Source organism: Grammomys surdaster, unplaced genomic scaffold (assembly GCF_004785775.1).
Source record: "Grammomys surdaster isolate TR1022 unplaced genomic scaffold, NIH_TR_1.0 188, whole genome shotgun sequence".
Lineage (NCBI taxonomy): Eukaryota > Metazoa > Chordata > Mammalia > Rodentia > Muridae > Grammomys > Grammomys surdaster.
In genome coordinates, this window is record NW_021604633.1 from 6,741,995 (window position 1) to 6,753,677 (window position 11,683).

Consider the following 11,683-nt stretch of genomic DNA (forward strand, 5'->3'; position numbering starts at 1 on the left):
GGAAGGAAGGAAGGAAGGAAGGAAGGAAGGAAGGAAGGAAGGAAGGAGAAAAACTATTAAGGATTTTGGAAAAAAAATACACACATAAAAATTTGCCTTGTAGTCTTGACATTCCCATAGCATTAATGGGAACGCATGGTATATAGAGCTAATTGGCATATCAATGGAATCTAGAAAGGAAATTACTCTTTTATACTTTGGATTCTCTAATGAGTTTTTTGTTGTTGTTTTTGTTCCTTTTAGATACTTTTCTGAGTCAGCTTTAGTGATCCCCACAGCATACTTTGTGTCAAGAAATTTTGATCTGTCCTTCCCTTGATTTCCAGTTTTTTCTTTGATTTTGTCTTCAGGGGTGTTTGGGGAGCTTGTGGGCATTTCATTCACAAATTAACAAGGACAGAGTGTCCTGCGCCTCCACTGTAGTTTCCTGTGCAGATCTGGGCTCAGCAGTTGTTTCCCAGATCCAGAATTCGTGTGCCGCTCCCACTGCACGGATGTTGAGATTCAAGCTCAGAAAGACATTTTTTTGCATAGTTGAAAGAGGAATATTACTTTTTTCTTGTACCTAGGAATTATTTACAGATTCGTTTAGCTTTTAGATTTGCTTGTTTGTCTGTGTGCTAGACAGAGACAGAGACAGAGAGACAGATGTCTGAAACTCAGACACAATACTTTTGGTTTCTAATGACTTTTCAGACAGAGTGTGGTATAGCATGATTGTCCATGTTATAGTCTTGTCTCATATTTTAGTATGTTGAATTTATCATTGCTCCTACTTTAGTACTGTGGTTTTGCAGCTTTGTACCGTTTAGTCAGCTTAAATAACTTGGATTGAAAATGGGCAACCATGACTCTAGCGGCTCTCAGGTCACTGACCACATATGGGAAAAGTCTCTTTTTCGTGACATTCTGTATAATACATGTGTAAACTCCTAAAGTGAACTTTAAAGAATGCAAATGCAAGAAATGACTGAAGACAATAATAATAAAGTAATTCAAGATGAGTGGAAGACTCTGAAGTAGAGGGGCTCTGTGCAAGATGCTTTTTTACCACATCCCACAGAGAGGTGCCCTACTTGGTTCCTTCAGACAGCTTCACCTGGGCTTGGCCCCAGTATGCAAATCCTAATCTGTCCCTTCAGTTTCCAGCCTATCCTGAGACAAGCCATAAGCAAGAGCATTAATAATAGGAGTGCTGTGTGTCTGGGGTTGCAAAGAGATTCACCATGAACATGAATAAAATTTAACAACTAAAGGCTTTATTAAATACTGGTGCCAGACACTCAGGGTTCCAGGACTGTTTGAGAAAGCACCCTTAAGTTGGAGCTCCAGATTACATTAGTCAGGGGTTTATAAGGGCAAACCCATAAGGCTGTGTACTTTCTGCCTGCATACAATCGGGCACACATCCCACCTGCATACAGTCAAGCACACATCTACCCAGGGGCAGTCAAGGGCAAGCAAGCTGCTTTGTAAGAGCAAGTGAAAGTACGTGGTTTGTATAAGACCAGATCCCAACATTCAGGGAAGTTATTTTTTTCTTGTGTCAGGGGAGGCCTACAGGTTAGAGGCATTTATGTGATAAGCATAGTGATTTTTAAACTTCTGAACGTAATGTTCACCTTCACAGGAGAAAGGAATCAAGTAAAAGACAAAAGGATAACTAGAGTTTAAAAAATACTAATACTTATCTCAGAGGTGTTTTCAGTTTATACAGTGTGCTTTGCTTTAATCTTTTTTATTAGTTCTATGTTACAGCTAAAGAAGTTCAAGTTACAAGTCATTCAACTAGCAAGTATTATAGACAATTCTTTACACTCCTAAGTATATTGCAGACAACTGAGAACAATAGAATGGGTAAAACAAACTGAAAAATTCATACAATGGGTTAGCAAAGGCAATGATAAAATGAGCAAATTCGTAAATACCAAGGACATTTTGTAGAATGAGAGAAACCTTGCTTTTGTACATGTTAAAGGTGAAAGGATGGTGGCCCACACCTTTAATGCCAACAGGCATTAGGCAGAGGCAGACAGGGCTCTGAGTTCAAGCCCAGTTTGGCTTACATATTGAGTTTCAGTGCAGGCAGGACTATAGAGAGAGACCTTGTCTCAAGAAACAAATGAACAAACTAATAATACTAATAAAAACTATATACAGGTATGAAGTTAGCCACATAACCTGAGGTGAAGTTCAAGGAAACAAGTGTGCTGATACCTCAGTTGATTTTGAGATGATGCAAGATACAAAACTAGGAGGTCAGGGAGACATGGTGAGTACTCAGGATGCAGGATGTACTGTATGAAAATGCCTATGTGACATGACCTCTGGGCAGATGGTTGCACTCCACTGAATGGCTGCACACCTACGGATATATAAGCAGCCCTGAAAGAGGATGTGGAGTTGGAAAAGATTGGGGATGAGTCAGGTAGTGAATAAGATCAAAACAAATATATTTGAAATTCTTAAATAATTAATAAAAATACATTAAAAATAAAATGTCCTTAAGTAACATGTACATGAATAACTGCCATAAAAATTTTTTAAATAATTTAAAAATGAAATAAAATTATGAAATAGAATGAAGATGGTGACCCAGCCTTTAATTTCAACTCTCAGGAGGGTGAGGCAGGTGGATCTCTGTGAGTTTAGGGCCAGCCTGCTCTACAAGGAGTGTTCCAGAACAGCCAGAGCTATTATACTGAGAAACCCTGCCTTGAAACTCTTCCCCCAAAGAAAAGATAAAATAGATTAAGGAATAGAGTGATATAGAACATAAAATGAGTATTGTGAATACTCATTTAACTGTGGAATCAAGGCTAGCAATGTATGGAATTCATTGTGCATTCCTTAAATATCTTTAAATACTTGCTTGTGATCACAAAAAAAAAGTCTTAGAAAAAAGAACATAGGTTTTAGCTTTTCAAGAACATCAAATAATGGCAGTAAAGGCTCTCTGTGACACATCTCCTCTGGAATGCTCTAAGGAATTTTTTCTATGGTGTCTCTAAACACAGCCTAACTTAGAGCCAAAGTATGTTCAGATGTGAAAATCCTTTACATCCTTGTGGGCTCCCAATGCCTTTTTAATTTGCATCGTTACAAAGCACTGGGATGTGGATGTCCTTACGCTGCATTTAAACATATGTCCATATGCTGGCTCTCCTTTCTGAGAGGGCTCCGAGACTTACATGTCAAGGAAATGCTATGCAGTTCCTAGTCATAGATTTCAGATCATTGAGAGTATTTATATTGACCTGTGGGCATGATGTAAATATGCAAACTGGCCAGTGCTGGACTGGATTTGCTGAGTCATTTACTCATTAATCAGTTTGTCATGGAGAAAATATGTCCTCACTTTTTCTTATACAGTACTTTTATCAGTAAGCTAAGATGCTACTTTTTAAATATACAGATAATATAAATCTTCATGGATATAGAATATAATTAATGATTCCAGATAAAAGCATTGAGAGAAATTATTGATTGAATTAAATCAAAATAAGAGCTAACTCATGGGAAAAACTATAAATTTTTATGTTGAGTATCAGACAAATTAAGTACATTTAAATAGTACACAAATATTACTATTAATTTTAAGTTTGTGTTGGATTTTTGGTTAACTCTAAATCTAACTTGAAATACTACTGCTGTTAAATGTGGTGGCACGTGCCTGTAATCTCAGCAGTCAAGAGGCAAGAAGAATATTGCATTAAGTTTGAAAGCCAGTCTGTGGTAAATAGTGAGTTCTAGGCCAGCCAGGACTAAAGAATGAGGGCTAGTCTCAAACGAGAGCAGGTAGGGGAAAGAACGAAAAGACGGGGAAAAGAGAAAGGATCAGGAGGGAAGGAATAAAATGAAGAAAGAAGGGAAGAGGAAAGGACACTTAGATACCAGAACTAAGAGGCAATTGTCTTAGTTAGGAGCACTTGCTGCCCTTGCAGAGGACCTGGGCTTGGGTCCTGCTTTCCCCCATGGTGGCTCACAACCATATGAAAGTCCAGTTCCAGAGATGTGACAACTCCTTTCATGTCACAGGCTCATGGATGCACATGGTTCACATACACACTTTCGGGCACACATGCATACATATAAAATAAATAATTGTAAGTGCTAAGATGCCCTTAGTCCTCAATGGTAAAAGCATGGATCTGGTATGAGGTAATTAACAACAAATTAAACATGCAAAATGATAGAATAAAAAATAATCTCAGGGTTACTAGCCCAGAGTGCTCACAGTGAGGCATACCATTTGCTAAGGTCTTTTTTTAAGGAAGAATAGAAGATTCAAGAAGATGAAAATCAACAGTTTTGCTTTGGGCATATTAAATTTGAAATAGCAAATAGGTTGAGAAATTACTGAGTTGAATAAGTACATCTGGAGAACTCATGAGAAGGCAAGACAGGATCTTCAGTACACTCCTTGGTCCTTAGTCAAAGAGGATTCCCTGTTCTCTTTTCCCTTCTCCCATGACATTTTCCAATATCCGTAGATGTCTTAAATTGTCGTTTTTTAGTTGAGGGAGCTAGTGTCCAGTTATTGGAAGTTAAGGGTTCTGTCAAGCCATCCTACAACGCATAAGACAGCTCCTCACAACAAAGAGTAATCTAACTTACATGTCAGTGCTGTTGGATTTGGTGCATTTAGAGCAGTCATCTCAGGAGAAGAAATTAGAGATTGGGCAGTGAGGAGGAGAAACCAGTGAAAAGACATGAACCCATGAGTGCCTAGCCCCGAGAGGACAAGAGGTGTTCACAGTGAGGATGAATGTCATGATGTGCGTAAGGCAGCTAGGAAAGTGTCGGCAGAGGAGCCTGCTCAGCTGTGTCAGGTTGCTGGTTAGAGTCAGATCAGAACCACGGTTTTGTTGAGGCGCAGTTGTGTTGTGATCTCGATAGGGCTTGTCTTGGTGGATGGGGAGGTTAAAAGAGGAGGGGCAGAAAGTGAATGGTAAGAGTGTGAACAACTTTTGAGATTTTCTAGAAAGGAAAGCTGCTACCATGCTTGTGAGAGTTACCCATTGGAAAGGGAGGAAATAGAAACACAGCAGAAACAGGACACAACTTGGGCCCTATATAAATAAGGTAAAGGATGGTTTCTGTGCACTCATGAAATGACTGGGACGATGACAGATATTGGACAATTTTTAATAAGATATTAATTACCTAGGGGTATGTGCAGCATTGTGGGATACAATGTTTCTGATTGCTCCTGGATGTAGCTAAGCAGGAGTGTGGAGAACTGAGGTTCTGGAGATTAAGGACAGAGTGCTGAGGCTTGAACAGTCCTGCCTGGCTCTGAGAAGGTGAGTAGAATATGTAACTAAGCCATCTTGCACTGTAGTTTGAGTCTTAGATTTAGAGTGTGGTCCATGGAGTTGGTTTACCTTCTCACATCAGGGTGTTAACCAAGAATGCCATCTTCCTCTGCATGAATCCTTTCATCCTAGACTTTCTACCCCCTTGTGTATAAAATTGATAGACAACCCAGGCCCAATTTAAAGTCAGGTACATGGATGTCATAACTTTATGGAATCTAAGAAAGTGTGGAAATATTCAGTGACCCCAGTAAGATTGAGTGAAAGGTAGTAGAATTGGGCAGTTGCTAAAACTCCTAAAATTGCCGTCAGAGCAACAGGAGAGCTAGAAAGTGAGAGTGGGTGCCTAAGACCACCTTCTAGAATAAGGCTCTCGTGTAACAACAAGATAAACCATGTAACCACAGAAAATGTAGACAAGTGACCCTGGAAGATGAGGTCTGAGGGGAGTGGAGGTCCAGGGAATCAGAGACTTGTCTGTTTCAGGAACTGAGAGTGATTACAGGGGTCAGTCAGTAGCAGTGAGCATGCTCAGTGTCTTGGTCTTGACCTCTAATCCCGCTTCCCATTAAAAGCAACCAGAACCCCTTGTAGATTCGATGGATCCCAAATAAAAGCATATTATCAATGTAGATTTTCAAAGTCAATAACAGAATTATAGTTTTGTAAGAGAATGTCCCATCTTAAGAAAGATACATCCTAATAGATTTCAGGGTAAAGGACCATAATGTATGTATGATTCAGAAAATAGATTATCAATCATAATCTGTGTGTGATTAAGAAAGCAGTTACCTAGGTATGTGTGTGAAGGAACAGAAAGGAGAGAAGGCACAAAAGGAGCCATGTTTAACAAACTAGGTAAGTAGGGCAGGCCACATGATGTTCTTTGTACTGTTTTCCCTAAGATTGTTTCCCTGACTGAGTGACAGAGGCAGTGTTAGTGAGCTGCAGGGACCACCAGCTGAGTGTGCTGCATATCACAGCGAGGTCAGGACAGGCACATCCAGTTCTCTCTTCCTCAAAACTAGTTCCACGTTAGTGCTCTTATTTTTATTCCTTGTTTTTCATGCAGATATACTATCTTCATTTTGCTCCCATAACTATATTTTCCTTGTACAACTTTGTAACTTTGTTGAACTTAGCAATTTCCCTTAACTGTAGCTCAACTAGACTGCCCTAGTATCAGTCAGGTAACCTAGACAGGAAAGCTAGAATTCTCCTGTCCTTCATAAAACAAACAAAACAAAACAAAAAACAGAAGCACTTTAGGGCATCTGACTCAGCAAGCCCAGTATCCAGCTTGGTGGGTTTCAGGGAAGTCACATCCAGCCTCACCCCATAATAAATGTCATGCTTATTTGTACCTCAGTCCACTGCAACTACTAATCTTTCACTTCTGTGGATTTCCCTACTGTAGATATCACATATAAATATAATAATTTATTGTATGATCTCATATGACTGGCTTCTTACACTTACAATGTTTTCAGGATTTTTCCATGATATACCATGTATTAGAACTTGGTTCCATGTTAATTGTTAAGTAATGTTGACTGTGTACATATTCACTTTATAAGTTGGATGACATTGATTGTTTTAATTTTAGGCTATCATATGAATGATATTAATATGAACATTTGATTTTGTGTACATTACATCTAAGTGAAAATGTATTATAATTTCTCTTGTGTAAAATGGGGCTTTAATTACCAGGTTACTAAGTTAAATTCATATTTGCTTTTGACAAACTCCTGGAATATTTCCAAAGTTGGCTACTATATCTTATACTCCCAAGAGCAGTTTTGAGCATCCATTTTCTTCAGATCAATACTTGTGATTATGTATAGCTTCTTAGTGGATGTGAAGTGGGCTTCTGTAGTTACAAAACTTCACAACATGATCAACCCCCAGTAATAAAATGAGTTCCACAGCTTTCTAGCAGTAAATTTTTCTCCTGGTTAAGTATCAAACAACTACATTGAAATAAAATTTCATATCTTTTCGATTCCTTTATTCCTCAAAAATACTTTGAGATTACAAAGAGAGATTAGATTAAAAAAAAAAAACAAACCCTTTTCCTTTTTTAACCAAGTTCTGCTGACCTTGGACTCCTCGACTGAAGCCTACCTCAGCATCCCTGGTAACTGTGACTACCAGCATGTGCCGTTGTGCCCTGAAACTTGTTGGGTGAATGCCCAGTCCAGTGAGAAAACGATGAGCGTGTGCTCCTGCCCCCGTGTTTGCTGCTGCCATTCTATTCTAGGAAAACCTTCCTCATACCAAGTCCCCGTGGGCACCTCAGAGCCCTCTCCTGCAAGACTTCAGACTGAGTTAGTTCTCCACACTGTCCGTTAACTTGGATTTGTGAGCTCTTCTGAGTGCTGATTATTTTTGACATGGTTACTTTGGGGGGGGGAATGGATTTCTTTTTCATTCAGCATACTTAAACACATATTGACAACTTTGGAAATATAACTTGATTTCAGATTAGAAATCTCTTCTTCCTGCAATTGAACAAAAGAAATTGAATTCCTTCAATTTCTTACTTGGTGTCAAGAGGTCTTAGGTTGACTTCATAACCAGTGTGATAGGTTACAGCTTTGGCAAACCAGTAATCTCTTTTATAAAAATTAATAGTCTATTTTATTACAGATTTCTATCGAAAATGTAGAGGTTGAATTTAATTTTGACAATATATATTTATGAGTATTTATCAAAAGAAAGGAGAAAGATAAAGTAGTAGTTCTTTTTCCCATGTTTCACCTGGGCTCTAGGGCAGCAGGAGATACTTCCTGCTCTGCTTCCTGAAAAGCCAGGGTTCCATATGCTCGAGAATTGATCTCAAGCTGTGAAGTGAGCTATATAATGTCCCGGTCAGGTTTGCCTTTGGATAACAACATTATAGAGAATTAGGCTGTAATGGCATCATCATGAGGAAGGTTGATATGTGAGTCTTTTCCTTAAATCTAAACTGTAGCTGATACAGATTAATTTAATAAGGTAGTTCATGTTCTTTTTCCTAAAACCACGTACTTAGAAGTAAAGATGAGTGCTCACTTCCGCAGCTCATGTACTAAACTTGGAATAATACAAAGATTAGCATGGCCCCTGCACAAGGATGACACGCAAATTTGTGAAGCGTTCCATATTTTTATGCCTACTTTGATGCTGCCATGTTCCCACCTTTATGATAATGTACTGAATCTCTGAACCTATAAGCCAGCCCCAATTAAATGTTTTTACAAGAAAAAAAAAGAAGTAAAGATGAAGAAATGGAAGTTCTTAATTTTACCTCTTATTGCTCGTACACACATAATTCCGTACACACATAATTCAGCCATGGACAATTTCTTTTACAAAGACCATAAAAGATAGAATGACGACTACAGTAGTCTTTCCTCTATTCACTTTCTTGGAATACGAAGATAGCTTTGGAGTATACACAAAGGTTTTTTCTTTCCTTTGCTTTTAAAGTTATTACTTATTTTAGTGTTTGCATTCAGCAAAGCCTGTTGCCAGTTGCAGTGTTATTAAGGTCACTATGATGATGTATCAGATGACAGGGCACTAGGGGAATTGGGGCACGTGTGACTCGACAGCCCATTGCCATGAAGTATTGAGCTGGTCTTAGGAAGACTAACTGGTGTTACACAGTGATGTGTTTTCTCTATGGACATTTCGTGCGCCTGAAGCTCAAAGCTATATTTAATGTGACCTGGATATTCTCATTTAACATTCCTTTGTCAGCAAGATATGCACTATCTCCTGGTTAAACAAACAAACAAAAACAAACGATTACAAGCTGTCATCTTGGTAATGTCTTTGTGTGTTGAATTCTTACAGCTCTCTACTCAGGGAGATGCGAGCCAGGTGATTGGACCTCTCACTGAAGGACAGAAGAGGAATGTGGGTGTGGTGAACTCCCTCTTTAAGCTGCACCAGTCAGTAACAAAGGTGACCTTTATCTTTATGTTACAAAGATAAGTATCCAGGAGGCCTGAAGGAAACTGAGCCTCTAAGCCACGTAATGTAGCATTGGGAGGCCAGCCTGTGTGACTTAGCATGATTTATTCAACAAATAACACCAAAAATCAAAGTGTGGTCTTTACATGAATTTTCAAGTGCTACATTATACTTTGGGTAATTTTTAAAAGTTCTTCTATTAGCTTGGACTTCTGAAATACGTATTTCATACTTTAAATGAAAGAGATATTCTCAAGAGTTAGCAGGAAGGTTTCAGAGAAGTAAAATGGCAAGAAACCTTTGAGACTGCACTTTCTGTTTCCTTCAGTCATTTCTCTAAGGCACCAGGGGCCACTTGGATAGTTCTAGTTAGCCAGTCTTTATTAATACTTCTATTGATTTGTAGAAATGGAAGCATCTGATCTTAGTATATTAAATATTTGTGAAAACAATAGTCAGCCTAAAGAAAAATGAATGTTTTTAAAGAAATAAGTAAATATGGCCCTCTTCTGACCTTTATCTTATCAGTAAAATTGAATACCTAATGCTTCCACTGTTAAATGTCTGTTTTATATATTAAAGTAGTTTTCAGTAAATTAGTTTTAAGGTATGAGATATTATTACTATAAAGCCAAGATAATGTGCTAATTATCTTCTGGGAAGTTTTTTGTTATATTATAGTTAAAATTAGTGTCTACAAAAATAAATGACTTAAGCAAAATTATAACTACATCCAAACTCTATTGTAGGTGGTTGCCAGTCAGAGCTCATGCTCAGCAGCGGCTGAGCAGACTATCATGTCAGCTCTAAAGGTAAGGAGATGGAACCCTTGGCTTCATAGATATATCAATGTGGTTTTAACATTTCTTTGGCTAAATAGAAGATTGTTTTCAGAATAATTCATAACAATCTATATATGCCCAAAGTTGCTCATTGTTAATTATTCTGGAGAAGAGATACATATGTGTTTGTATTTTCTAGAACTTAACAGTGGGCTCATTTGTTCTCTGTAGATTGTGTTTGACTTTAAACAGTTGCAGTCTGCAGAGGCAGGAGCTTTTGCACTGTCTCCTGCATCTTATAGCAGACCTTACTAAGTCCTAAAGCAGTGGTTCTCCAGCAGTTGACAATATTGGAGGCATTTGGGGTGGTCATAACTCAAGGTGGAATGCTACAGACATCTAGTGAATGGAGGCCTTCACTCAGCACTTCGTAATGTAAGGGCAGTCACCCCACAACTTCCATCAGTCTGAAATGCCAAGGTTTAGAAATCCTACTTCAAACAATACATCTGTAGGAAAATGTAAAATTAGGGTATATTCTCATTTTAGCATATATGTACCTCTTCTCAAATACTCAGGAAGTGGGGGTTAGTTTGTGTCTGTTTTGTGATAGTGGAGCTCTGGCTGGCTTTGAACTTACTCAGCTCTGCCTTCCCTTGCAGAGACTAAAGGTGTGGGCCACCATCCCTATCTTTTAAGAAGTTTAAGAAACATGATTTTTGTGTGTGTGAGATTCAGAGGCTTTAAAGTACTTACAGCAGAAAACTCTTTAAGCCAAATCAAACATTCATATGGCAGTAATAGATATCCTTCATTTAGTACCACTGCTTGTCAGACATATGCACAGGCATGTGCTTAATAGTACAACCTTGAGTTATGTAGTGTGTATTATACCCATTTTGTATTAGAAACAAAAAAGTTCTGACCCTCATAAGCTTGACAAATAGCAGACCTTACTGGCCAGAAGGCATGTATCTACTATATCTTGCCACTGTAACTCATTCATTACCTCATAATTACTGATTGGTGCCCTATTAACAGAGACACTTAAACCAAACAACTTGTGTACTGCGTCTCAGCCCCTTGTCTTAATTACCAGATTTATAAAATGTTACAGTACACCCAGGGGAGGTGACAAATGTAAACTGTTAGATTGTATGTAGATCATAAAGACAGATGATGGGGAGATAGAAGCCTACAAATAAACGCTAGGAAAAATGAATCCAGAGAGGAGCTGAGGGAAGATCAGACATTGGGGAATATGTCACAGATCTTAAAGGAAAGTGGAGATTTGGAAACCAAATTTTGTCTGTAGGTTCTGGGCTAGTGCCAAACAAGTAATAGGGCAATGACATATATTCCTGTGTGCAGAGATCTGATGACCTGTGTTTGTGTGTGCAGAGGTCTGATGACATGTGTTTATGTGTGCAGAGGTCTGATGACATGTGTTTATATGTACAAAGGTCCGATGACCTGTGTTTATGTGTGCAGAGATCTGATGACCTGTGTTTATGTGTGCAGAGATCTGATGACATGTGTTTGTGTGTGCAGAGGTCTGATGATCTGTTTTTGAGTGCAGAGGTCTGATGACATGTGTTTATGTGTGCAGAGGTCTGATGA

At 38.5% G+C, this 11,683-nt stretch overlaps 1 protein-coding gene and 1 non-coding gene across 7 annotated transcripts in view; both read left to right on the forward strand.

Moving 5' to 3' along the window:
- Cog5 (component of oligomeric golgi complex 5) overlaps nucleotides 1-11,683 on the forward strand; it is a 285,117-nt gene that overhangs the window by 203,401 nt on the left and 70,033 nt on the right. For all 6 annotated transcript variants that reach the window (XR_003711595.1, XR_003711592.1, XR_003711594.1 and 3 more), the window contains 2 exons: nucleotides 9,162-9,272; nucleotides 10,031-10,093. Coding sequence is in view for 2 of the 6 variants with exons in the window: in XM_028768901.1 (XP_028624734.1) it covers nucleotides 9,162-9,272; nucleotides 10,031-10,093 (174 nt within the window). In the remaining 4 variants the exon portion in view is untranslated. The remainder of the gene's footprint in view (nucleotides 1-9,161; nucleotides 9,273-10,030; nucleotides 10,094-11,683) is intronic.
- LOC114622486 lies at nucleotides 8,368-8,471 on the forward strand. The gene has a single exon (XR_003711610.1). It is a non-coding gene; the product is annotated as a U6 spliceosomal RNA (small nuclear RNA).